General features: G+C 37.3%; 1 protein-coding gene across 1 annotated transcript in view; it reads right to left on the bottom strand.

Annotated features, from left to right (window-relative positions):
- The window catches only part of GBE1 (1,4-alpha-glucan branching enzyme 1), a 258,450-nt gene that overhangs the window by 167,433 nt on the left and 63,290 nt on the right, over nt 1–27,727 (bottom strand). Inside the window, exon 3 of the mRNA XM_081137631.1 lies at nt 4,375–4,487. Within this exon, the coding sequence (XP_080993757.1) occupies nt 4,375–4,487 (113 nt within the window). The remainder of the gene's footprint in view (nt 1–4,374; nt 4,488–27,727) is intronic.

The following is a 27,727-nucleotide window of genomic DNA, read 5'->3' as shown; positions in this document are numbered from 1 at the left end:
ATCTGAGTATCGCCGAAATAACTTTCTAAGCCCAGGGTCAAGCTGCTCCTACCCAGGGTGTCAAGTCAGCAAACTAAAACTTCGGTACCTATCCTGGCCCCGCAAACACTCCACTTGCCCAGAAACACGGTATGTCCAGTCGGCCAAGCCAACTCTGGACCTTCCCACCCCACGGCTGACTGCTGGGCCCCGGCCAACCGAATACTTTCCATTTTCCTCTCTCCTGTTCCTTACTCTAGCCTACAAAAGCTTCTGCCTTCTGCCCCACTGTGCAGTTTTCAGATGAAGACTGTCCAGTTCATCAAGTGTTAAATAAGCTTTGTATAATGTAAGTTGTCCTCTTTAATGATTCTTAATGTAACAGTATTAACAGGAATGATAAAAGAAGAGAAAATGGGAGTCAGGAAAAAAGAAAAGGAGTTCTTCACAGTTCCCTCTAACCTCCCTTCAGGTGTACTTTCTCTGACCCTCACTTTCCTGGCCTGAGGGCTTTCCTGACCCCCTGAGCTGTATTTCACTAACCAGGCCAGGCTCACTTCTCACCCAGCCCCCCAAAAAGCTGCTCCACGTGGCCCATATTCCCCAGAGCTCTGGCTTCTTGCTGAGGTTGAACGATCTGGAGAGAGTAAGGAGAGTGCTGGAGACCAGAGTATCTGTTTTTTTTATTCCTCTGGCTCCTTCCCAGCAAGATGACTGTGAATCAACTGTGTCTCCCTAGATGGCTGACTCTCCCCGCCACGGGTTCCAGCAACTGATCCCTTGTTCCTGTGGCCTAGGCATGGTAATGACCTGTGTGCTACTGATCCCCCTTGCTCCACCCCTCTTTGAGTTTTCTTCTGAATCCCTGAAAACTCAACTTTGAAAACAGCCATTTGGAAAAACAAAACAAAACGAAAATAAACCTGTTCAAACTGTCCTTTCTTCAGTGTTCCTGGCTTCCTGTTGAGACTTCCAATCAATACACACTTTTATTCATGCAGTGCCCTCAGGTTAAAATCTCCTGCTTCCGGCTACCTCTCTGGTCAACTTCTAAACATGTTACCACGCATTCTTAAATGTCACTGCCCTCTGTTATTTCCCGTTGCCACTGCAGAATAAATAAACCGTTCTCTCATGTTTTACTCTTTATTTTTAAAACAAGTACACCCCCTACATATATATTACAATTTAATACGAGCATCACACATCAAGGATAGCACACACTCAATAATTGTGTCAAATTTCTATGAAGCAACTTGAGAAATTTTTGTGTGTTTTTTAAATATGTGTTATTTAAGGTGTATTTTTTTTTTAATGAAAAAGAAACACCCTTACGTAAGTTAGTTTGGCCATGCATCTTGAAGAAAAAGCATTAAATGCATGAATAATATATGCCTTGTTATCCTTCAGAAACGTGGTCTTCTATCCTTTCCCTATATCTCTAAAGCCTTCAATGTTTAATTTACCTTATAATATTATTTTATTTTAAAAATATTTTCTGTTTGGTAAACTCACTTTAAAACATAAAAACGAGCCCTGGCAGGTATGGCTCAGTCAATTGGCACATTGTCATGCACACCAAAGGGTCGTGGGTTTGATTGCCAGCCAGGGCACATACCCAGGTTGCAGGTTTGATCCCAGTTGGGGCATACATGGGAAGTGATCGAATGATGTTTCTCTCTCACACTGATGTTTCTCTCTCTCTCCCTCCCTCTCTCTAAAAAATCAATAAAAACATACTCGGGTAAAGATTAAGAAAAAAATTAAATTAAAAAGAACAGAAAAAAGAGATATTTAGATGACCATATAAGCAGTTTGGTATCATCTTTCAAAGTGTTCAACTGAAAAGACCAGGTGTTTTAAAGAGAAAACAAAGCTATTATTTCAATGACGTTAACAGTTCTTTTTGGTTAATGGTTACCAGATAATTCATAAGAGAAACATCCTCAAGTGAGTTATAAAGGTCAATCCCTTGTGGACTGAAATAAATTGTCAAGTTCAATTTAAAACACGATTTTTAATTACCAAGATAGTCTACCTAGAGACAACTTCAGATTGAAAGGCCAAAAACCTCATGTTAGTGGATTTTTTATAGATAATTTAACCCCTACCCCAAACAAAATAAGATGCATCATTTCCCATAAATGAAAAATATCACCATATTAACATTATAATAGCATCTAAATGTTTCATCAACATTTGAAACATCTAAACACTGCAAATAATATTTTGGGCCTAAATTTCCTGTTAATTATCTTCACTGAAATTTTTAGAGCATAATAATGAAGACAGATTACACAACAGTTCATTTCATACTTGTTTAACATTTATTTGCCATTAAACATAGATTTTTAAAGCCAAGAGAAAATTTTAAAACCACATTTATTTATTATCAGATTACTTCATTTCATATAGTGAAATAAATTTCTGAAAGGAAGCATAGTACCTGTGTAGCATACTATAGAAAGCACGTTAGTCCTTTGGGGGTGCTGTAACAAAATACCACAAACTGGGTGCTTCTGAACACAAAAATGGAGTTCTCACAATTCTAGGGGGTGGAAGTCTGAGATTGGGTGCCAGCATGGTTGGGTGAAGACCTCTTCTGGGTCACAGACTTTTATTGTATCTTCACATGGTGGCAGGAGTTACAGATCTCTCTGAGCCTCTTTTGCAAAGCACTAAAAACCCATTGATAATGGCTCCATCCTCAAGGCCTGATCACCTCCCAAAGCCCCAGCTTCTCTCTAGTACCATCACATTAGGCGGGGGGGGGGGGGGGAACGGGACACAGACATGCAACATTCAGACCTAATCATTATCATTCCCCAGGTACGAAAACAATATACCAAAATTAACTCATTCATTATTTAATGGAAAAAGTAGTAATGGTGTCAGAGCTCATAAAATTTAATAATTTAAAAAAAGCAGAAAAACATTCTCAGCACTTGAAAAAATAAGTAAGTTTAGTTCTTAATAAAACAAACAAAAACAGCCATAAGACCTAAAGTGACAATGAGATTAGAGGTACTAAAGTAGTTGCCTTGCCTCAAAATGTCCATAAAATCAGGCTTTATATTTTATAAACCATAGAAAAACCAGGCTACTTGGTTTATTTCTGAAAAGACTGGACCTAAAAATGCTTTCACATTCAGTCAGTATTTCTTGTGGGCCTACTCTGTGCCGGGCACAGCTCTAAGAATCGAGGGTATACAGTAGTATCAGCAAACAAAACAGCCAAGGCCCCTGCTCTTGTGCAGCTTATACTGACTTGGAAAAGGGATTATTTATATTAAATTTGAATCCCTCTTATTGTATGCTGCAGCTACTTTTTCTCCTTTTCACTACAGATTTAAAAGAACCTTGGCTGCCATCCCATGTTAAATGTCTCTTTATTCTAGACAATATGGTGTTCTGGTAACTATATTATGTGTGGCAATATTTTAGTAATTTTCAGATACACTTATAATTTCATTATTTGTAAAATCAAAACAAAACAAAAAGCCCCTGCAAGACAAACAAGCAATCCATATTGATTTTAAATATGCTCTAACTCTGAGTTAATGTTGTTAAATAACAAATATCCATAAAAATAATAATTTTGTCACAGGATTTATCATAATAAATGTTATGAATGCTATTGATTGTCTAAGGGAAAGAGAAACAAGAGACATGGAATGTTACATAACTATATGAGCAAAATCAAGTACATATTAAAAGATTGAGGTAGCCTGTCATATAAACCAAGGCCTTACATCTGTAATACAGTACTTTAGGTCCTCTCATCCCTCCAGACTCCTCTGAGGAGCAGAGAGGCCTTGTGGGCTCTGCAGACTCGAATGAGACCCCAGCTAAATGGCCAGCTAAAGCCCAGGAGTGCGGAGGATGCTCAGCCTGCCTCTGACAGGCTAGTCCAGGTGGCCCCCCCGCAGAGGGGAAGAAACGAGAACCCCCGTGTCGAAGGCCAGGAAGGCCAAAAAGCACAAAAAACATGTCCCAAAATGCATGTGTCTCCGCCACCATATCGCATTCCACATTCTTGTGGCTCATCACAAAATCAATTTTCTCTCTACATTTGCTGATTTGAGGACAGTTTTCATTTTTCTATTAAACTTTCTGTTCTCTAAGCTAAGTTTTTACAATGACTCAATCACTCTTTATATAAAGTTTCTGAAGTTGATAATACGACTAAGTTCGGTACCTTTCCAACCAAACAGGTATAAAACAACACATTCCAATTTGTAGATATCCTCTCGCAAATTTCCTGCATTTGAGCATTCAAACTGTTTCTCCCACAATTATCACATATTGGTTTACATTATCATATTTTAAATCAAACTTTGCATACCCATTTAAAAATAAACAAATTCAAATAAAAACAGAAGGGAAAAAAAGTACCTTTAATTTGGATCCATGGGGCACTAGAGATTTATTCTGTTTTGGTGGTATATACAGCTCCCATTTTCCAAAATCCAGTTTTTTGTATGGGTATGAAACTGGATTCCAATCATCTAAAAAAATTATAGAAGAATGGTTAACAAGAGCATGATCAAACTGATACTTAATGAACTTCAAACAAAGCATAATATGCTTACTACTTGTACCGAATCAAAGTGCCTAAAAATTATTAAGTATTACAAGATGTTAATCAAAATACTATACTAGACATTTAGAAAAAGTAGATTATTATTATTTATTTTTAAGAAATGTACTTCAAAGTTTGCCTTTTGCATCTTAATATTAAGGATTATAACATTTCCCATTGTACTTTCAACTCTAATACTTCTATTAATAAATAGAATGTCAAAGAAAAAGGTGAGTACTTTTTTAAGAAACACCATTCACATAGGGAGATAATATAAAAAAATAGAAATGCATTCTAGGCAATAAGATAAGATACATGTCATGGTAGAAAAAAATTAAAATCCTATTACATTTACTCAAATTCACAGGCATGTGACAGAACTGAGTTAAAATCCAAAGAAATGCCTGAAGCAAGAAAGGTAGAGGGTTATAAACTATAGGAGGCAAAGGAAAGGTAGGTTGAAGATCCTGGAAGAAAGCCAAAATGAGCAACAACAGACTCACATACACACAGAAACTTATATAATGGAGGTGGCATAAAAATCAGTGAGCAAAGGACACACTGTTTATCAAGTGGTGCTGGTTATCCTTCTGGGGATAAACAAATGAGTCTCTAACAATATGCCAAAGAATCACTGTAACACAGATTAATGTTTAAATATGATAGGCAAAACTGTAAAATACTGAGAAGAAAATATAGGGAAATTTGTAATCCTGGGTTTAAAAGGTATTTTTTAAACAAGATTTTTAAAAACCCACAAAACACTAAGGAAAAGCCTGATGAATTTGACCACTAGAATTAAAAACTTACCTTCATAGAGATGGATGAATAGACTGACAGAATGACAAGGCTACCAACTGGGACTACATTTGTAATGAATATACCAAGAAAGAGAGAGAATACAAAATGTATGAAGAACATTTATAAGTCAATGAGAAAAAGAAAACAATAGAGAAATGAGCAAAGATACTCCAGGGGAAGACACGTGAATGGCCCATAAACATATGTAGTGATGCTCAAGCTCACTGGTAATTAAGGAAACACAAGTTACAATGAGATGTCATTCCCCACCCACTGGATAGCAGAACTTAGAAGTTCAAAAATATCAAGTATTCAGCAAGATTATAAAATAACATTGCTGCTGAGGGGGAAAATTGGTAAAGCAACTTGGCATCGTGTAGCAGAGTTGAAGATATTAATTCTATGGCCCAACAAAACCTAGTACTAGGTCACAGCCTATAGAAATTCTCACAAATGTGTACAAGAAAGCATTCCCAAATGTTTGCTGAAGAATTTATGCAATAGCACACAAAATTAAAATGTAGGCTTTCAAAATTTAAATCAGCCACAAAATGGGTAAAAACACTGTGGTATAATCAAACAACAGGAAGCTATGCAACAGGATAAACTGGATGGATTAGAACCAATATATGACTATACGTGAACAGCCAAAACATAAAAGTTAATTTTAAAAGGTATGAAAGAATACGATGTAGATCAAGTTCAAGAAATATGCAAAATAGCCTATATAACAGTACATAAGTATGGATGAAAAGATGAAAATATCAAAAGACAAATGAGAATGTTAAATATCAAATTCTACAGTGAAATCTGTAGAACTGAGGAAAGGGGACACAGGATGCTTCAATAATACCTGTAATATTTTATTTCTTAAGGTAGATGGTATATACAGAGATGTCTATCACATTTTCCCCTATTTCTTTATGCCTAAAATATCATAGGGTTCTAAAATAAATTAAGCAGCCCTGTGAAGCTACGCATTGTAGTGCTATTGTTATTTATGGAAGTGGAGCTCTTGGGGTGCCTCGAGGATATGAATTTCCTGAGGCCCCCCCTTGGGAGGATGGGGGTCTCGTGAAAAGCTTTATTGATGATGTAAAATTAAGGAAGTTCCCCTCTGAGGTCCCATCTCTGTCCATCTCGCCATGGAAGAAGTCCAATCTTGTCTTTGGCAGGGCCAGAATAAAGGCCACTGCCCATAGTTTCTGCTCCATATTAAAGTACATTCCAGTCCACAATCCTGTGTGTGAAATCTGCAGGGCCATGGGCCATGTGGCTGCTAAGGCCATATGGCTATGGAGAGAAAACAGGCCAGTGCAGGTCACTGAGCAAGAGAGAACAAGAGGGAACTCTCTGTTGGGGATTTTAGTCAGGAGCTTCTTCAAACTAACCAATTAACTTTCCAAGATTTTATGCATTTCTACTGGGTTCACCCACTAGGCAATCCATTGTTCCCCAGGCTAGACTGACAGGCAAGCACCGTCCCTGCACCATCCCTACTTCTACTGTGCATGTGCCCATCTTCCCCTCTCCCCCCTAACAATCCAGTACTGGATGGGGGAGGGAGGGGTGCTAATCCCCTTGCAGGGACTATGCTGGGTGAAGCTGTAGCTTCCTGGTGAAGCTTCCCAGGTGACCATGCTTACAAAGTCTGACTTCCCTTGGCTTTCTTTCCTTTATTAATATTAACTAGCTAATTATGAAGATAACACTATGATATTAAATTCTTAATTGAAGAGATAATGAAAACATCAGAAAGCTTGTTTAATGCCATGATTTCTTCCTTTAAACACCCACTGTACCCCATCATCAGCTCTAATGATCTTCACTCTCCACCAGTCTGAACACTGGTGGTAGAGATGGGGGTAAGAAACAATATTTAAATAAAGGTCCTTCTAAATATTTCTCCATATCCCATCATGAAGACAACTTGAACATGTCTAAAGGCAGTCTATCTTCAGGAGAAGCTCAACAGGCTCTGTTATTCTACTCCCTGCCCCTAAGACCTCAAACACATCTCAACTACTTATGGTATAACATTCCTTGACCAAAGCAAAGAATTTAGGGCATAATTAGAAAGAAGAAAACTTTAACTATGAACATGAGTCCTAAAACACTTTATAAATTTACTGAATTTCTTTCTAAGCTAATCACTTAAGACAAGAAGACAAGTAGCAGATCGTTTCCCGGTTAGTTAAATATGAAAATAAAGGGTACAGTTCATTAGTTCATTCATTCACTCATTAAATATGTATTGAGTGCTTAATGTAGGCCCTGCTCAATGCAAACCCAAAATTAGTGTTCAGAGGAACAGTCAAAGCTCAAAAAAAGGTTAAATTAAGAAAGAATATATCAAATTAATAGTAAAATACATAATACAAGATACACAATATATATAATATATAATACAAGATAAAAATATATAATACAATATAAAAATATATAATACAAGATAAAAATTCAATAGTAAATAAGATTTTGCTACTTTTAAAGTGAAACTTCAATTATATGGGAAATTTACATATGTAGATTTATTGAAAAGCTGTTTCAGTAATGTAAAAATAAATATGGTCTGAATAATTGTATTTATATCAGTTGAACTAGTTTTTCAGCTTGCAGTCACTTGAGTTTTAAAATTTATTTAAACAAGTATTAGTATTTATATAAACAAGAATACTTTTACTGAATCCATTTTCTTTTTTATAATATCTTAGAGATCTAAATCTCCTAAAGCATATGTTGATTAACTATGAATCTACATTGTGGAAAAAAACTTTTTCTATCATCTTCAAGAGTTCATTTTATTAGCATCCCTCCTCTCCTCATGGTAACTCAGCTGTTGACTTTCACAAGTACATTTTTCTTGCCAAACTCCAACCTAAAAAGCAAAATTTAGAATATCTTCACATATGCCCCAAAAGAAAATCCATTCTATCACCCATAGAGAGTAATGCAGAATATGCTAAAGATTATACATGGGAGAAAGACAGGAAGGTTTTCCAGGCATATATGCATGAAACAAATTCAAATTTTTGCATTAGACAATTCTCTCCCCATGTGAATCCCTCTTTGGCCATATCACCAGAGCCTTTCATCTCTCTGACCCTTTCTCCAGCCACTTTTCAGCCCTACATTTTCCTCACTCTCCTTCCTTTATTAGTGTTATTTCCATTCAAAACATGTACATCAACCCACTTCTACCATACTGCAGTCCTATGAAAGATTTTTTTCCAATAAAACCAGTTTCTCCCTAAAATAGTGTTTCCAACATTGCTAACAAGATGAATTTTTCTCCACAGGATACACATATCTAAGGCCTAGAAATGAAATTACCAGAAAAAAAATCATTGGATTTGGTCCTGTCTTGTAAACTTAACATTAAACAGTTAAGAAAGAAGGACCTTGCCCGGCAGGGTGTGGCTCAGCGGTTGAGCATCCACCTAGGATCCAGGCTATCAGGGTTCGATTCCTGGTCAGGGCACATGCCCGGGTTGTGGGCTCGATCAATGACTCTCTCATCATTGGTGTTTCTATCTCTCCCTCTCCTTTCCTCTCTCTGAAATCAATAAAGATATATTTAAAAAAAAAAAAGAAAGAAAGAAAGAAGGACCTATATCATTAAAGCGAATCTAGGTATGATTGCAGGAGCCACCTATGGAAGTATACAATTAAAAATATTCAAAAACAAATCATTAGATGATTGGTATAAAAATAGTAAAATTGAAGCTTTGTTTTTAAATAAAATTTCATTTAGAAAAACACAAAAGTCAAAATAAGAAAAGTTGAAAGACAAATTTTAGGGAAATTTATGTCTTATAAAATAAGTCAGGAGACTTTATTCCTAAATATAACTTAATATAAAGTGATAATAATAATAACAATGATAAATAATTCTAGGCCATATCAAAATATATCTAAAGAACATAATTTTACAACCAGATTATGCAACTGTTTTCATTTTAATCTTGCATGACATATATCCTAAGTACACAAGATAGAAATAATTTTAATTAAGTACTTAGCACAAATAGTTTGTAGCCCTTTGTAGGCCTCAGTAGAGGACCAAACATAGCCCATCACCACATGTGAAAATTATTTGTTTCTCTATCAAACATGGAACTATACATGGAGAGTCCTATAGTTCAGTAGTTCTCAAACTTTAGCACAAACCAGAATCATCACCTGAGCTTATTATAACAGATTGTTGTACCCCACCCTCAGGGTTTTCGATTCAGTAGATCTGAGGTGTGGCTGAATAATCTGCATTTCTAACATGTCCCCAAGTGATGCTGATGCTGATGCTGATGCTACGGGCTTAGGGACCACACTGCAGAAACAACTGGCTGGTGTAATCAGAGTGCTCAGGTGCTCTCTACTCAGAGCTCTGTGAGTAATTTTCTGGATTAAATTGGATTTACAGACTACAAAATAATGTTCTAAATTAAAAGGTCAAGGAAATTCTGAAATAGAAAATATCATTAGTAACTCTTCAAGGCAAATGTTACTCACATGAAATTTAAAATTTAGGATTTTACTAGTGTGATAAAGATTCTAGAACACATCTGGGATATTAAAAAATTTGTATGTATTAATGTGAGGGGGGAAATTGATAATTTGAACACTAAATGAAAATGAGGTATCACTTCACACCTGTCAGAACAGCTATCATTAATAAATCAACAAACAACAAGTGCTGGCAAGGGTGTGGAGAAAACGAAACCCTTGTGCATTGCTGGTGGGAATGCAGACTGGGGCAGCCACTACGGAAAACAGTATGGAGTTTCCTTAAAAAATTAAAAATGGAACTGCCTTTTGACCCAGTGATCCCACTTCTGGAAATATATCTAAAGAATCCCAAAACACCAATCAGAAAGAATATATGCACCCTTATGTTTGTAGCAGTGCAACTTACAATAGCTAAGATCTGGAAACAGCCCAAGTGCCCATCAGCAGATGAGTGGATAAAAAAGCTGTGGGACATTCACACCATGGAATACTATGCAGCTGTAAAGAAGAAAGAACTCTTACCCTTTGTGACAGCATGGAGGGACCTGGAGAGTATTACACTAAGCAAAATTAGCCAGTCGGAGCAAGATAAATATCATATGATCTCACTAATATGTGGAATCTAATGAACAAAATAAAGTTACCAACAAAATGGAACCAGAAGCACGGATATATGGAACAGACTGGCCGGTACCAGAGGGTAGAAGGGTGGGGGTGACTGGATAAAGAAGGTGAAGGGATTAGCTAAAGAACATATATGTATTTCCCATGGACACTGAAAATAGTGTGGTGAAGGCCAAGGGAGGAGGTGGCAGGGGTGAGTGGAAGTGGGCAAAGGGGGGTAGGGAAATGGGGGACACCTGCAATAGTGTCAATATTAAAAATTTTTAATAAAAATAAAGTCAATTCAAATTCTATAAAAAGGAAAAGATAACATATACAGAGGTGGGAAAGAATGGATTTAACAGTTGCACTGTGACATTCTTTTGAGTTAATAAAGCTATTGTAATAATCATAACCTGTAATGTAAACCTACGTTTGCCCACCCCGCACTAAGACCATTACTCAAAATACTGTTATTAACAGTATTTTCTAGAATTATCTCACCAAGAGATTGCTTGGTTAAAATGTACGGGCCACTGATCACAAAATAAATAAAAATCACGATGGCGTTTACCAAGAAAAGTAATATTAAAGTTTTCAAATGTTAACATATTAACTCTTCTTATTTATGCCTCATTTCATAAAATGCAAACATTTCTAAGTTCAAGAGTTAGATAACCCCCAACACAATGTATGCTCATTATTCCAGTTTCAGTAGAATTTTAAAAACATAGTTCCTGCTTGCAAAAAATGTTTTATTATAACATTTTCTAAAACATTTGATGTTTATCAAGTTATGATAACCTGACACATTTTTAAAGCAAAAAAATTTAATAGGCATTTTATTATGAACATTTTGAACTTTATCACATTTGATATTGCAAAAGATTCCATTTATCCACGGACTCAAAACCAGTAGTCAAAATTTAAATCAAGATGTGGAAAAGAAACAGTATGTGATGCAGTTCAATATGAACTGCAAACACACATTTGGCACAAACGCTCAAACATTAACTAAGGTCACTGCATCAGGCACACAAACTCTGTATTTATCTGAAACCAAACCACCTTTCTTTTTCTAATGTAATAATCCTCACATAAAATTCTTATGTCAGCCTCCTTCAAATATTCCCAGGCTCTTTAACTCACAGTAAAGTATTTCTCTGCAGCACTTAGCAATCTCATTCCTGTCGAGTTTTTGGGTTTGATATACATTTTCCGAACGCCTGGCTGAAGCGGTTCCAACTTCCTAAGCAGAGCCTCGCACCTCTGGGCACATGCAGATCCCTGCAGGACGTGGTCTGCAGTGGACCAGCCCCTGCCTCAGGCAGGCCCCACGCAGCAGTGACTAAGACCCCTGGCGGATGCGGCAGGCAGGGCCAATAAGGCCAGTACCCACCCATACGGCAGATGCCAGGCACTTGCCACCTGAGTGGATGTCCCTCATGCCATAACACTGTTAAATATTGGAATATCACCTCCACCCTTCCTCATCATACAATGTTATTTAATTATTTCAAGCTACATGTCGTGTGGAGTTTATATAGATTTTTAAGCAAAGTTGGCCTGTCAAGATGGAAGTTTGGGGACTTTTCTTATCTAAAGGAAGTATCCATTCTGTTACCAAGAAGCCATGAGGTTCAGGACCAAAACTTCCTGTGGCACTGTCCTCACCCAGGATGATGGGAAGGCCACACAGCCTTTGGGGTGGAGGACAGCAGTCTTTCTGACACATAACCCTGTGCTTTTCCCCCTCCAGGTAATTCTTCCCTCAGTGGGGAAGCTGAGAATCACTGTTCTTTAACTTCTAATGGCAGCTGGTACCCTGGAAATGATCGAAGACTTCCAGCCTTATTTCTTAGGGAAAACTGCTTTCAACATACATTAATTTACGTTGGCTGTGCTTTCCAAGAACAATCTAGAGTATGTCGGAGTGCCACCAAGTTCATAACCCATGGGACACTAACATCCTGCTATGCTTAAGAACAGCATGCTCGGCCCTGTGGTATGCAGCTGTGTGGAAATTGGGGAACAAGTCAGATAATCTAGGGCGTCACTTACTAAATGTTCTTAAAGGCGTTCACAGAAAGACAGGCTCCGTGATCAAAACAGTGTGGCAACTGTGGCTTTAAATATAATTAAACACGTTTCTCATCGGAATAGTATTTCTATCATGATACTTTTTATGAAAAAGGAAGTAGTAAATTAATGTATGCAGTTGCTCGGGATTTCAAAAAGCATGAAAATATAACCAAAAGAACAAAAAAAGAAAGAAATGATATCTATATGGAGACAAAGAACAAAGACAGTAGTTGTCTAGGATTGTACTATGTTATATTTGACCATGGAACCTGGTAAACTACTCCTAAAGTTAGAAAATTTACTAAATCAAAACGGGGGAAGAATAAGAAAAAAATTCCCTTAAAACAAAAACAAACTAAAATAAATGAACCTACATGATAGTATTTAGAGGTGGGGCCTTTGGGGAGTAATGGGTCATGAGGGTAGACCCTGATGAATGAAACTAGTGTCCTGATAAAGGAGACCCCAAAGAAACCCCTGCTGCCTTCCACCATGTGGAGACAGAAAATTCTGCCATCCGTGAACTAAGGGGGGGCAGGGGGTCTTCATCCAACACCGAATCTGCTGGTACCCTGATCCTAGACTCCCCAGCCTCCAGAACTGTGAGAAAAATGTTTCTACTGTTTATAAGCTACCCAGTCTATAGCATTCTGTTATCACACCCCAAACAGACAAAAACAAAGTTTATCTCTATTGGTCCATATAGTAAGGAATTTCCACAATAAAAATTTTAAAGTTGTTATGAAGTCTCTATGCACAAAAAGTTGTCTAAATCTCTGTCCTTATTATCAATTTTAAAAAGTGATCTTATCAGAAAAGGGTATAAGATTTTAATTTACTTATGGTTCTAAATAATGACTCACAAACGACTTTCCGGATAGGCAGTTCAAGTTCATACCCCACCAGCAGCGTGTGAGAATGCTCAGCTGCCCATCTCCTGATGAACACTGGGGGTTATCATTTTAACATCAAGGCATGCTGGCCTTGCTCAATCAGGGTTCACTAAGAGAATTAAAATTAAGCCCTAGTGCCTTAAGGATCCATTGTATGCAATGAATTAACTTCTGTCCAATGTATCTAGCATAGTATTCATTATGCACCCATACTTGGGAGAATTAAGAAAACAGACATTCAAATCACTCTCTGTGTTCTGTAGATCAGACACAGAACAGGCATGAGAAAAGTGGCCTGTCATTACTGTCCTGGTTGGAACGGATAGCTTTTGATACAATGTATTCATTTCTTTTCAAAACAGGTTATAATTATAACTTTTCATCATTTTCTTTAATCATTTTGTTATTTGAGAGAAATCTGGTGGTGGGTATTACATTTTCTTTTAAACGTTTTCATTTGTTTCTAGTTTTATTGAAATGCATTTAATAATGTGGTGTGCTTTATGGCCTAATACAGTGGGGGCAATCAAGCCAGTTATTTATTTAACAATCTATTTTTAACAACACAAACCTTTCAATTATTTTGAAATATATTTTTTGGAAAACTCCAGCATAGAAATGATATAAAAGGTGCAAAAGCAGAGCTTCTCTGCTTGAGTTGCCACTGCCCAGCTGGGCCTCCACCTCACCACTTACCTTCCCTGTCAGAGTGCACCACTCAAAACTCAACCCTACCAGGTGCTGCAATATATGACCTATCTCTGTGGATGGTCTGCAGATCCTTAAAAATATGTTATTTCATTTGTTTCAAATTCTCCATTTATTTCTAGTTTACTTGATCCATTACAAGTTAAGAGTATATTAAGTTTTATCACAACAATTGGGTCTAAAAATGTATCTAATTTCTAAGTTCTTGCAATCTATACTTGGCCCCAAAATAAATATTATTTGAGACCTAGGAGTAATGGCATTTATCTTTGCTGTGACTTGTATTATTGATCTCTAAGCAATTTTACCTGAGTTTGTTTGGGTCTGGATTGGATCATTCTTTCATTTGATAAACTTTCAGTGATCGGAAAGCAGAGAGAAATTAATGGTTATAGCTGAGAGGTATATTATTTGCTAAGAGAAACCACAGAATTCTTACATAACAGAACAGTAGAAGAATGGGAGAAAGGTACTAATGCAATATGGTCAATAATTAGAGGAAGCAATGTTATCCGATGGGCCAAAAATGGCCCTCAATTATGGCTTTTTGTTGTTTGGTTGCTAATTTATTTTAATTTATCTTTGTCGTTGAAAGTATTACAGATGTACCCTTTTCCCCCATTGACCCTTTCAACCCTGCACCCTTGATTATGTTTTAACTGGCTAATACACTGAACTACATCCCTCAATGTCAGCAAATATGTGGAGCTGAATAGAGGGCTCTCTTAGAGCACAAACGCCAGTTCACTGTTATACCCTGAATCACTATTGGTTGCAATCTACCATTTACAACTTCCCTGGAAGTCATAAATTTGACTTGACTTTAGGAACTCTTCTCTACACTCTAAAACAGAATCTTTAATCTTAAGATGTTCCACCTGAACCAGTCCCTCGTGTGGGGTCAGGGAAATACCTATAGTCATCAGGAAAGCAATTACATGGTCTCCCTTCTAACCCTATAAACATTTATGGAAGTAAAATATTTTCTAACATGGCTACCAATGCAACAGAAATAAACCCATGTGTCCCTGGCCAACTGATTTTCAACAAGGGTGGCCAAGATCATTCAATGGGGAAAAGATAATCTTTTTAACAAATATAAGACAACTGGATCTCCACATACAAAAAAACAAATTTGGACCCATGCCTCAAAACATATACAGCTACTCCTCAATTTACAATGGGGTTACATCCTACTAAGCCCATCATAAATTGAAAATATCATAAGTTGAAAATGTATTTAATACCACTAACCTAGGGATCATTATAGCTTAGCTTACCTTAAACATGTTCAGAACACTTATATGAGCCTGGTGTTGGGCAAAACCATCTAACACAAAGCCATTTTATAATAAAATATTGAATATCTTATGTAATTTATTGAATACTGTACTGAAACATAAAACACAATATCCAAAAAACACTGGCAACACAGTATACCTATAGCAGCAACTGTTAACCCTTGTGATCGCTGGCTGCCTGGCAGCTGTAGCTCACTGTTACCCATCCCCGGCATCACAAGAGAGTATCTTACCACATATCGCTTGCCTGAGAAAAGATCAAAATTCAATCTCTACCGAATGCATATTGCTTTCACACCATGGCAAAGTTGAAAAATCAGTGGGCCTGGCCAGCGTGGCTCAGTTGTTGAGCATCGACCTATGCACCAAGAGGTTGCCAGTTTGATTCCCAGTCAGGGCACATTCCTGGGTTGGGGGCTCAATCTCCAGTGGGGGGCACACAGGAGGCAGCCAATTGATGTTGATATTTCTGTCTCATCAATATTTCTTTCTATTCCTCCTTCTCCCTTTCCATTCTTCTTGCTCTAAATTCAATAAAAGTATATTTTGTAAAAAAGAAAAATCATTTGAACAATTGTAAGTTGGATGCCATCTGTAAAATCTAACTCAAAATGGAATGAAGACTTAACTGTAAGAATTAAAACTATAAAATTCTTAGGGGACAAAAAGGATAAATCACTGTGTCCTCAGTTCTTAAATACAGCACCACAAGTGCAAGTAACAAAAGAAAAAGATGCATTGAACTTCTTCAAAATTAAAAAAACTGCATGTGTCAAAGAACACTACCAAGAAAGCCAAAAGACAACCCACACAGTGAGAGGAAATATTTGAAAACCATTCATCTGATATAGGACTTAAGTCTAGAACACATAAAAAACATTTAAACTAAATAATAAAAGTCAACCAAATTTTTTAAATGAGCAAAGGGTTTGATCTACAAAGATGTAAAAGTGGCCAATAATCACATGGAAAGTTGCTCAACTTCATTAGTTATTAGGAAAATGCAAATCAAAACCAGAATAACAGCCCGGCAGGGCATGGCTCAGCGGTTGAGCATTGACCTAGGATCCAGGAGGTCATGGTTCGATTCCTGGTCAGGACACATGCCTGGGTTGCGGGCTCGATCCCCAGTTGGAGGAGTGCAGGAGGCAGCTGATCAATGACAACTCTCTCATCATTGATGTTTCTACCTCTCTCTCCCTCTCCCTTCCTCTCTCTGAAATCAATAAAGATTAAAAAAAAAAAAAAAAAAGCACAGAATAAGAGACCAATTCATTCACTAGGAAGGCAACAGTCAAAAAGATAGAAAATAACTGTTGGAGAGGAGATAGAGAAATTGGAACCCTCATACTCTGCTGTGAAAATGGAGCAGTAGGGAATTTCCTCAAGAGCTAAAAATAAACTTACCATTTGACACAACTATTTCACTCCTGTTTTATACCAAAGAGAAATGAAAACATATGTCAACATAAAAACTTGTATGTAAATATTCACAGCAGCATTACCCATAATAGTCAAAAGGGTAAAACACCACAAATGTCCATCAAATAATAAATGGATAAACAAAATTTGCATATCCATACAATCGAATATTATCTGGCCATAAAAAGGAATTAAATGCCCATACATGCTACAATATGGCACCTTGAAAACACTATGTTAAGTGAAAGAAGCCAATCACAAAAGACAACATATTATAAGATTCCATTTATATGAAATATCAAGGAGAGGTAAAATCATTGAGAAGGAAAGTAGATAAGTGGTTGCCTAGGGCTAGGGGTTGGAATGAAAAGATTGTAGGATAATAGCTAAAGGGCACAGGGTTGTTTTACGGTGATGAAAATGTTCCAAAATTGACTGCTGTTATGGCTGCACAACTATTTTTAATATACTAAAAATCATAGAATTATACACTTCAAATAGGTAAGCTGTATGTTATGTGAATTATATCTCAATAAAGCTGTTAAAAAATAACAATATTTTAAAGGTCAGATAGTCTCTACCTGTTGATTGCTATTGAGCTTTTACCTAGACTGGCAATTTTCAACCTTTTTCATCTAATGGTACATATAATATAATTACTAAAATTCTGAGGCACACCAAAAAATATTTTTGCCAATCTGACAAAAAAGAAATAGGTTTAACTTGGATTCATTCACAATGCACGGCTTCTGTTGTGTTGGCTGTTGTCATTGTTTTATTTGACAGTCTAAGAAAAAGAGTCAGTGCCCCTGACTAAACAGTCAGGTATTGCATGTTTTAAAAATTCTTGCCGCACACCTGTGTGCTGTGGCACAGCAGTTGAAGATCACTGGCCTAGGCTAAGAATAGGTGCTAGCAGAAATATTGTAAAGAAAAAGACCACATGGCGAGACATACAAAACTTCAATGCTGAGAAGATAGCTTGGTCAATGAGTAGAATAAAGGGCCAAGTTGGATGGCTGAAGACATCTCTGAAGAGAAAATGTTAAATATTTCAAGGCTTTGCAAATGTAGAACTTGACCATATTAGAACCTGGAGGAAAATAGGCTTAAGCAAAGAAAGATGTGTATCTTCTCCTTCTGGAGCCCAGATTCACAGTAGGTTTAAGGGTGATGACCAACATAAGCATACCAAGCTGCCGCTGCTATGTTCAGCTTTATCTTGGACTCTGCAAGAGTCCTACAAGGAAAAGAAATCTTAAAACCATCATACAATCCACTCCCTTTAGAAAAAGATTGTTTGAGCAGAGGCTATCTCAAAACTAATGAAACAGGAATGGAAAGTTTTATTGTGATAGAAGTAAAAGTCATTACAATAACAAAAGTAGGATGCTTTGGTGACACTGATGGCAGCAACAGCAGTTGCAGATTGTCCTTAGAGCCTGGCATTCAATATCTAATTCAATATCTCAAAAGTCCTATAAAGTAGCACAAATTTCATCTGATGAATAAGGAAACCAACTCAGAGAAAGGAATGAAGCCAACATCCCATAGCTATTCAGGGACAGAGCCAGGATTCGAACCCACGTTAGTCTGACTCCTGCTTCTGCCTGTGTGTGTTAGCAAGCATGGAAACTGTTAGGCAGGCTTGGGGCAGTTACATCAGAGAAAGGGCTACATAGGTCGGTCAAACGTAGGGTGCCCTGGACCACAATGCCCAGACAAGTCACCTTTCCCAGCCAAGCAAGTGACAGAGCATGAAGTTCAGGCTGTCCTCAGACACTCAACCTTAATGGTCAATAAGTGTGTGTGTGTGTGTGTGTGTGTGTGTAGCCTTATGGTAGATAACCACACAAGTAAAAGACAGACACAGAGAAAAAGGGACAGAGAAGGAGGGAGGGAGGGATGGTAAAAATGACTACTACTGAGTAGCTTCCAGTATGTCCACAGAGGTAAACATACATACTCCCTTCCTTGCAGTTAAAATCCTGTCCTGTAATTCAGAGAAAATTAGAGCCATTAGGCAAGAGCTCCCTCAGTTTTCTGCTTTCAAACTTACAAACTGACACCCACAGCCAATTTTACCTCCTTCCCTTCAGTCTGTGAGAAAGAGGGTGGTTGTTTTTTTACTTGTTCAAGTCTAATTCTCGATTCCATCCTTTCCTTTTGTCTGTTTTCAATTATTTTCTCATATTCTGAGGTTGTCAAAAATTCTCTCTGCAGGCTCTCTACTCTCAGCATTCAAATAAGATGGGCTGATGTATTTGCTAATTATGAAATAACATCAACAGCAATGAAGAAAACCTCTCTTTTGATAGAAGTCACCCTCAGGTTCTCCTGCCGTTGACAGCCCAATTTCTTGATTGCTATTTCTACTTCCTCATAGCTCTTCAGCCCCTTAAATATTTCTGAAATACTCTGGGACAACGTCACCAGCAAGCTCCAAATTTCCAAACCCAACTGTTCTTTACAGACTTCAATTTACATGAGCTTTCTGTGGCATCTGGAACTTCTCCTTGAGCATCAGTGATAACCATATCAGCTGGTTCTCTTAAACCAAACAGTGTAGATGGGGAGGAAACAGAGCGAATGCATTTGAAAGCTATTTCAGATCTAAAACCGATAAGCAGCAGTGTGTGGTTATTAGGGGTAAGAGACTGATAATTTCTGGCTTGAATGGTGAATAAAACAGAATGGGGAAGATGGAGGTAAGAGAGGAGAGAATTAAAGGAGCTGGAAATGGTCAACACCATCTATTACTGCAGAAAGGTTAAGCAGGGGAAAGATAAGGAAAATTGAGGGGAGGGAAGCTTTAATGGGGAAGACGTGTGCATGAGGATGCCATAATTTCTCTACCAGTATATTTTTCTTATTGCAAAGGAAAAGTGTATAGCATATAGAATAAAAGACAAAAAATGTAATTAAAAAGACACTAAAACTCTCATAAATGGAACCCACCACATGATTAATGCCTTAGTGTAAAATTTTCTCATTTTAACCACAGTTATTTCTATGCACATATAAATGTTTCCACAATAGGAATTATATATAAAAGCATGTGTGCACATACACTTTTTTAACTTACAGTTTTGTAGCCTTTTCCACACACTACAAGGTCAGCATTACCTTGTCAGTACATAGTCATTTATGACAATAGTTCCCCAATCTGGCTGCTTTTAAAAGTTAGAAATGAAGAGTTCACCCCAGGTCCTGGACTCAGACCCAGGAGTACGTCTGTGCATTTACAGAGCTCCCTACATTTCTGTTATGCACACAAAGGTTGGGTAACCACTGATCTACATCAGTGATTTTCAACCTTTTTCATTCATATTGGACAGCTATTGTTGTGTTGGCTGTTATCATTTTTTTATTTGACAATCTAAGGGAAAAGAGGTCAGTGCCCCTGACTAAATAGTCAGGTATGGCATGTTTTAAAAATTCTTGTGGCTCACCAGTTGAAAATCGCTTTATTAGATCTGCGATTTTCAACCTTTTTCAACTCAAGGCACACATAAACTAACTACTAAAATCTGACAGAAAATTAAAGGAGGGATTTTCTTTAGTTTTCCAATATACTCAAAGAAGAAAAGATGCAACTTTGTATGCAGAGAAAAAGGGAGTAGCAGAGGGAGATGCTGACAGGACTAAGAAGTAAACAGATTTATCATATCAATGAATAAAGGGATTCAATGTACAGATTCATGACCAATTTCTACTAACTTTCGAAAGCCCGTGGGAAGGATCGCTATAGATACAGAGATAGTTTTAGGGAAATGGCTAGGAAATTGAAATTTTCCTTTCTGTTGGCTTCTACTTTCTTTGAAAAGGGCAAGTATTATGCTCATGGGAAATGAGGAGGGAGCAAAAAAAAGGAGGGGATCCTGATTGCAGTGGTGAAACAGAAATAGCTACTGTGGAGGCTGCATAAAAGAGCTGACGGGCGTGCGCAAGTGATTTCTGTGGAGTGTTAGTGGCCATGGACCTGCAGAAGCAGCAGTTCACATGGCTGTGTGATCTTCCTCACAGTGCCTAGAAGCTGTGCAGGATAAAAGGAATTAGAAAATTTGATGTGACCAACATTACAGATTAATCTTGTCCTTGGTAGAAGGACAAGATTCAAGAGATGAAACTTACAGAAAAATAGTGGTTGGAGAGCTTAAAGCAAGGGTTCTAGAGTGGACCTCAAAGAGACACCGACATGTCAGAACGCACCATGGATCTAGAGGCCTCATTCACTCTGGAATAACTTGCATCATGGAGTTTAAAACAGTAAAATGCTACTATAATAATCTTGGTACCTTTACACAATAAATGTTGATAATACTCTGTAACAATTCCCCCATCCCTCATCAGCAGCCTCAACCCCCACCAAACAAAACTCTTGACTGCTACCCCATCAACTTTCCTTAAGTATATCCAAGACCTTTAAAGCACAGGGCAACGTGGCAGATCCGTAACTACATGAGTGAGAAAGAAATGCTTACTGTTGTTACACACTGAACTTGGGATAGTGTGTTACACAGCATTACTGTGGCTGTAGCTGACTTGTGCACCAAGTAAGCGAAAGTACTAGCCCTCTGAACTTCCCACAGGTAGCCTAAACCTGTATCTATTATAGCACTTATTTTCCATGTGGCTATATTGAGTTGCTTTTTTGTGACTATAGCTGTCTGAAGATAGAGGTCAAGTTTTATTCATGTTTGTGTCCCAACACCTAGTACAGAACCTCCTACATAATAAGTCTTCCACAAGTATGTACTGAGAGAATAAATGTTCAACTATGTATGCAAAATTGAGATCATAAGGTAACTTGGCAATTGGAAATTTAGTAAAGAACAGAATTAGCCAAAAATCATTTCTTTTTAGTTTTGCAAGTGAACATAAATAGTATTCTTTTAATAAGACTTCATTATCTACTGAAGTTATAATTAATTATCTCTATCAAATAACAGAAAAGATTAAAAAGCACAAAAATGTAGGTAATTCCCTTTTATTAATCTTTCCAATTAATATGCATCAGTAGCTATATTATGCAGACCTAACTTAAAATCAAAATTATAGTAATTAAAAGAAACATGAATATATTTATTTGTATTTTAAGATAGATTTTGATTATCTCCTTTCTGTTCTAAACTCCAAAACTATTATGTATATAACATATAAATATATTTTAAATCACCTTTTTTAGTAGTGATAGTTAATTCTATATATGATTAATAATATATAAAGTGAAAAACATTACAAAATTAGAAGTTAAAAAATTATGTATATATATTATAAATTATATATAATTAATCTAATTTATACATAATTGGATAGTACCACTCAAAAAAGGCAATCTTCTAAAATTAAATATCACCACTCGAAAAAAGGCAATCTATTAATAGTTCAATAGGCTATTAATCTAAAGATTCACAAAATGCCTAATTATCCATATCCAAACACAAGTAGCATCTAAAACAGACCTCTATCTGCGATTTCTACATTATAACACACACAGGACATAATTCATTAGGCTATCCACCTTTTCTGAAATCCAAAATCCAAGAAAATTGAATCACTTTTAAATGAACCAATGTGTTTATTAGATCCATGGGGTGTAAGAAAAGTTCAATTGCTACTCTGTATCATGTTGATATAGGCATAAACTCCCAGGTTAAACTCTTTTCTTTGTAGTACAACTTTCAATTTGGATTTTAAAAAGCTTGAGGCGATCAATTTTCACATCTTTCCCCACTCCATTTCAGAAATCAGAGACCCAATTCCAGGAAAATACTCATAAGTTATATGGAGGTTTAACATGTTCAAGAATAAATCACACTGCCATTAAGGCAATTACAGTAAAATAGAACATTTAAACCACTTACTATTATCAGGTTTTCTGGCTTCTAAGTTAATAAAGTCAAAGTGCATAATCATGATTTTCTGAACTGTTGTAATGATCAAATGCAAAACTCTAAAATTTAAATAAAATGATTAAAATGTTTCTGTCACTTTTTTAAATTGAATTTACTGGGGTGACACTGGTTCACAAAACCATACAGGTTTCATGTGTACAACTCAATAAAACATCATCTGCACACTGCATCGTGCATCCATCGCCCAAAGCAAAGTCTCTTTCAGTCCCCATTGATCCCCTCCTGGTCTCTGCTGAGCACGGCGAGATCTCCACAACTATAAAGACTGCTGTCCTACCTGAGATTATGTGGATTCAAGCCCTACGATACCAGGTAGACACTTGACACCAACCAAGGTCCTATGGACATCACTTCTGTCCTAACTCTGTGTGCATATTTCTCTCCAAATTCCATTTTTTAAGAATATTTATTGATTTTTAGAGAGAGGAAGGGGGAGAGAGAAACATCAATGTGAGAAGGAAACATTGATCAGTTGCCTCCTGCATGCCCCCTACTGCGAATGGAGCCTGCAACACAGGAATCAAACCACAACCTTTAGGTGCACAGGACAATGCCCATCCAACTGAGCCACACCAGCCAGGGCTTTAAATTCCTATTGTTAAGCTTCCCAAAGAAATGATGAACTAGATCTGAGATGTAGCATTAGGAATCAAACAAGCTGACAACAAGCTGGATACAGAACAGCAACCAAAAAGTAGTAAGTTAGATGTCCCTCCAGCTGAAGTACTGGATCAGGAACAGAAAAGAAAAGCAATCATGTGCATTAAACAAATGGTTACCAGACCTACTCATAATTGTATAGTTGCATATAATATGTATTTTAAAGCCTACAATAGTGATGTTATTTATCTCAAAGTATGTACTAAATATTTGCTAATAAGTCATCCTCTCTGTTATCATTACTTATTCTAACAAAATAAATATCTCCAAACCATTCCACCAGAGTACAATAATCATGAATCACAATTTAAAATGATGGCAACCCTGTTGTTGTTTTTAAAAAAAATGTTAAACCATCCATGCTCTCTTTATTGTCTTGCTTTCCTATACTGGACATTACAGTTGTTCATTAGTGTGATTAAGTCCTACTAAAATAACTCAATTGATCATCTATCCTAAAACTCCCTCTCTTTCCTTAAGGCAGTACACTCAAAAGTCAGGCGGTTCTCCTTCAATACCTACTTCAATAAATTTATACACACATTTATATTTACACATATATTTATCTTTATTTCTAGAAACAAAAAGTTGTGTGTGCTGTGTATATTTGTCTTAAAATAAATAATGTCATATTGGACATTATGTTCTGCAACTTGATTACTAACTTTCCCTCACCTACAGTACACAATTTATCATCACATCCTGTCATCCAACAAATAAAATTTCTTAACGCTTCCTTCAAGATTAGTTTCAGAATCACCTTGAAAGGTGAAATTCATGCAAGAGACACAGTACAGTGAAACTGTAAGCAATAGATACAGCCAAATAAGTTTAGATTTGAAAAATGGTAGCCAAGGTTAAAACAAATGTGATATTGATATGGAGTTTGATTCTTGAAATACTACAAACATAAAAGAAAGAAGAAATTATATATATGTTCTCTTTCAAGTCAGTTCACTTTGAATTTTCCTGTCTCACAACCCAAAGGTAAAAAAAATGTATATATCCATTGTATTATACATATATATAGTGTTAAGCACACACACTCAACACTGATGTCTTATAGTTTAGATATAAAATTATCCCAAAACTAGTCAGCTTCCAGATACATAAACATGAGTTTCAGATGTACATAACTGGAGTTACATGTAACGCAAGGGTGTGAAATTGGGATGACGGTGGGAAGCAGAACCTTTATGGAATAAATATGTGTAGAATACTTGCAGCTAAACCTTTCAATTACTAGTTACTACATATGTGATTTTTAGTAGGTTACATAACTTCTTGAATTTAAATTTCCATGTCCGTAACATACAGAAACAACTCTCTGTTAAGACACTTCCTAGCACTGCAAAAAAAAGCTGCAACTGGAACTCACTTTCCTTAAAGTTTATGATGCCCTACCCTTCTCCAGCTCAGTGGTTACAGCACAGAACCAAAATATTGTACCTTAAATGCTATCCTGGCTCTGGAACAGGTTAGCGAGTATGAGTTCCGAAGTCTAAGTCTCAATTTGCTCCTCTGCAAAATGAGGAAGGTAGTGCTATCTACCTCACAGGGCCACTGGGAAGAGTCAGGGAAATAGTCCATTATCAAACTATTATTACACAGTTAAAAATGTTCACTAAGTTATATATAATAATATTGTACCATATATATCAATAGCTTCCTTGAAAAGCCCTCTCCTCTTTCTGTGTCATGAAAGTGATGCCCTGTAATTTGCTAGTTATTAATAATAGGAAAGAAGCAAAAGGAAGGCCAGACATTATAGGCATGTCATCTGGGCAGCTTCACGAGGAAACTGCAACTTTACAGTCCCCAGGGAACCACTGGTCCACTCCTGGCAGATCACTGGGGGAAGGGACTGGGCTACGGGGAGGAAGGGACCATGCACAGTAAAGTTGGAGTGACATAGGGAATGTGCCTGTCAGTCAAACCTGGAGACAGAGATCACTGGCTAGAGGGGGCAGGGCCACTCAAGCCAGAGAAAATTTGGGGATACATAATCACAAGACAAAGGAGTTCTCTCTTTAGCTCTTGGCTCTCTGGTTCTTCTCTCGTTGGCCCATGTCCCCTCCATAGCCACGTGGCCCTGCAGACTGCACACACGATGGGCTGATGGACTGCAACTGGGAACACGAACTAAGCTATCCTGATGCTGGACTGGACACTGCTCCAACACGGAATGGAAACTCTGGGCGCTGCCTTTGATTCCAGCCCCATTAAAGGCATGCTAGACTTTTTCCTTGGTGGGACAAAGGGAAATGGGACCTTGAAAACTCAGGGGTTTAATTCCACAGAAATAAAGCTTCCTACAACATCTCATTCTCCCGTGCAAGTCTCAGAAAATTCCTTTTCTCGAGGTACTGCAGGAAACCCACACCCCCAGCAACAGATGGGGGCAGGGAACACTCCCCACCAGGAACAGGAGGACACTCTTCTCCCTTTCCTAATGCGCTCTCTTCTCCTAAGCTTTCACCACTTCTCTCTCATCTTGCACCGCAAAATGTGAGCTTTTCATGGTTCCGTCTTGAACTCTGTACTAATGCTGTTCCAGTGGCTTGTAAATAAAACACTGAAACATTTGGTAGAGAGATGAATCCAGATTTCATAAGAAAGGAATATTTTATCCTGGAGAAACTTAACAACAGGCTTCACCCTGTTTTTTCCATAGAAAGATTATGTAATTCTTTCATTTCGGGACAATGCCACCAATGATCCTAGCAAGAGAGTCCAAGGGTCCACACCTTCAAAAGGCGACCCAGAAAGGGCATGCTTTGACAAACCAGACAATAACATCTCGTGTTCTCTATTTAAATCTGGGAAAATGCTGGACAAAGGCAAAAACTACCTTGTGCGGAATTATTTACTGTGAACGTGCTGCTAGATGTCAGGCGCTGTGCTAAGAGCTCTCACATGCACGATTTCACCTGACCTGACTTGCCATATAGCCCTGGAGACAGCCAGCTCTTCCTACATGGCTGACAACGAAGGTGTGAAACAAAACAGAGTCCCGTGAAGGTAATCCATCTGTCCATAACAACAAATTCCCATTTTCTGGATGCCTTACATGACCATGCTAAGCCCCTGGGAGTCAATGAATCTTGATCTTCATGGAGAAAAGATGAACAGCTCTCTAATGCTGCAATTACCTTCTGGGTAATGATGGTATATTTATAGGAGATTTCAGTATGTGATTAACTCACCCTGTGGAGAGCAGGAAAAAGGAGAAAATATTGGACCATTTTCTGTGGAAGCTTTTCATTGACAGAGGAAACGAAGGTTATGATAAAGACGTTTGACAGAGTTTATTTTGATTTAATATGTACAATTAATGTGAGATGCTTTTGTGCTAGTCAGTATAACCTCGACATAAAAAAAAGTTTTAATTCCCAGGATGTATAAAGCTATAAAGCACTTATGGTAATATCACTACTCATCTAAGCAGGTTTGGGGAGAAAATAAGCCAGTAAAAAATAAAGCCTCTCTTCTGACTTGGTAACCCTTTGAAAAAGGGACCAGGGACAAGCTGACTGACAGGAGCCACTGATCACAGACTGGAGCTGCAGCAACTGGTATTTATCCTGTCCCCATCTCTATACTCCTCTGGCGTTTCTCAAGCAGAGGAATTGGCAAGGCCCCGAGCAAAGGCCAAACCTCAGCATCTGCTCAGAACAAGGGACCCCCATCTCCTGGAACTAGGAAATGCAGTTCCACGGCTGGGGGCGTGGTCAAGATTATTAGTTAACTACATGTCCTTCTGTACTCAACTTGCTTTTTTAATGCCTTGAGCTAAAAGTACACAATTAGATAAAACCATGAATATGGAGCATTCTGATTTCCTCTAATTAACCTAAAACCAATTATACAATAGTAGACTTTACAAATTTGGCCAACACTTGCCACCAAATATATTCTCATTTATGTTTGTTATGCTACTTGGACAATTTAATTCTTCACATGCTTTAACTTTTAGAAAAAGTACTATCCACTGGACTCTATTATAAATGAGAAACCAACTCATCAGGTGATAACACTAAAACACCAGGAAATATCATTTATAATGAGTAAGGAGTTGTGTTGATGGGATGTTAGGAGAGCTGAGAAGGCAGATCCCCTATTGTTCTCAGTTTTTAGTTTGGTTTGAATACTAAAACTAAAAGTAAACCATACTTTGATCCAATATACTAAGTTTCAAAATCCTTTCAGAAACTTTCTTTATATGTTCACTGTAATAGCATAATTACAATGTACCCTTTTAAGGCTAAACTT

This window comes from Miniopterus schreibersii (assembly GCF_964146895.1).
Source record: "Miniopterus schreibersii genome assembly, chromosome: 5".
NCBI classification, from domain to species: Eukaryota; Metazoa; Chordata; class Mammalia; order Chiroptera; family Miniopteridae; genus Miniopterus; species Miniopterus schreibersii.
This window is presented reverse-complemented; position numbering and strand designations above follow the sequence as displayed.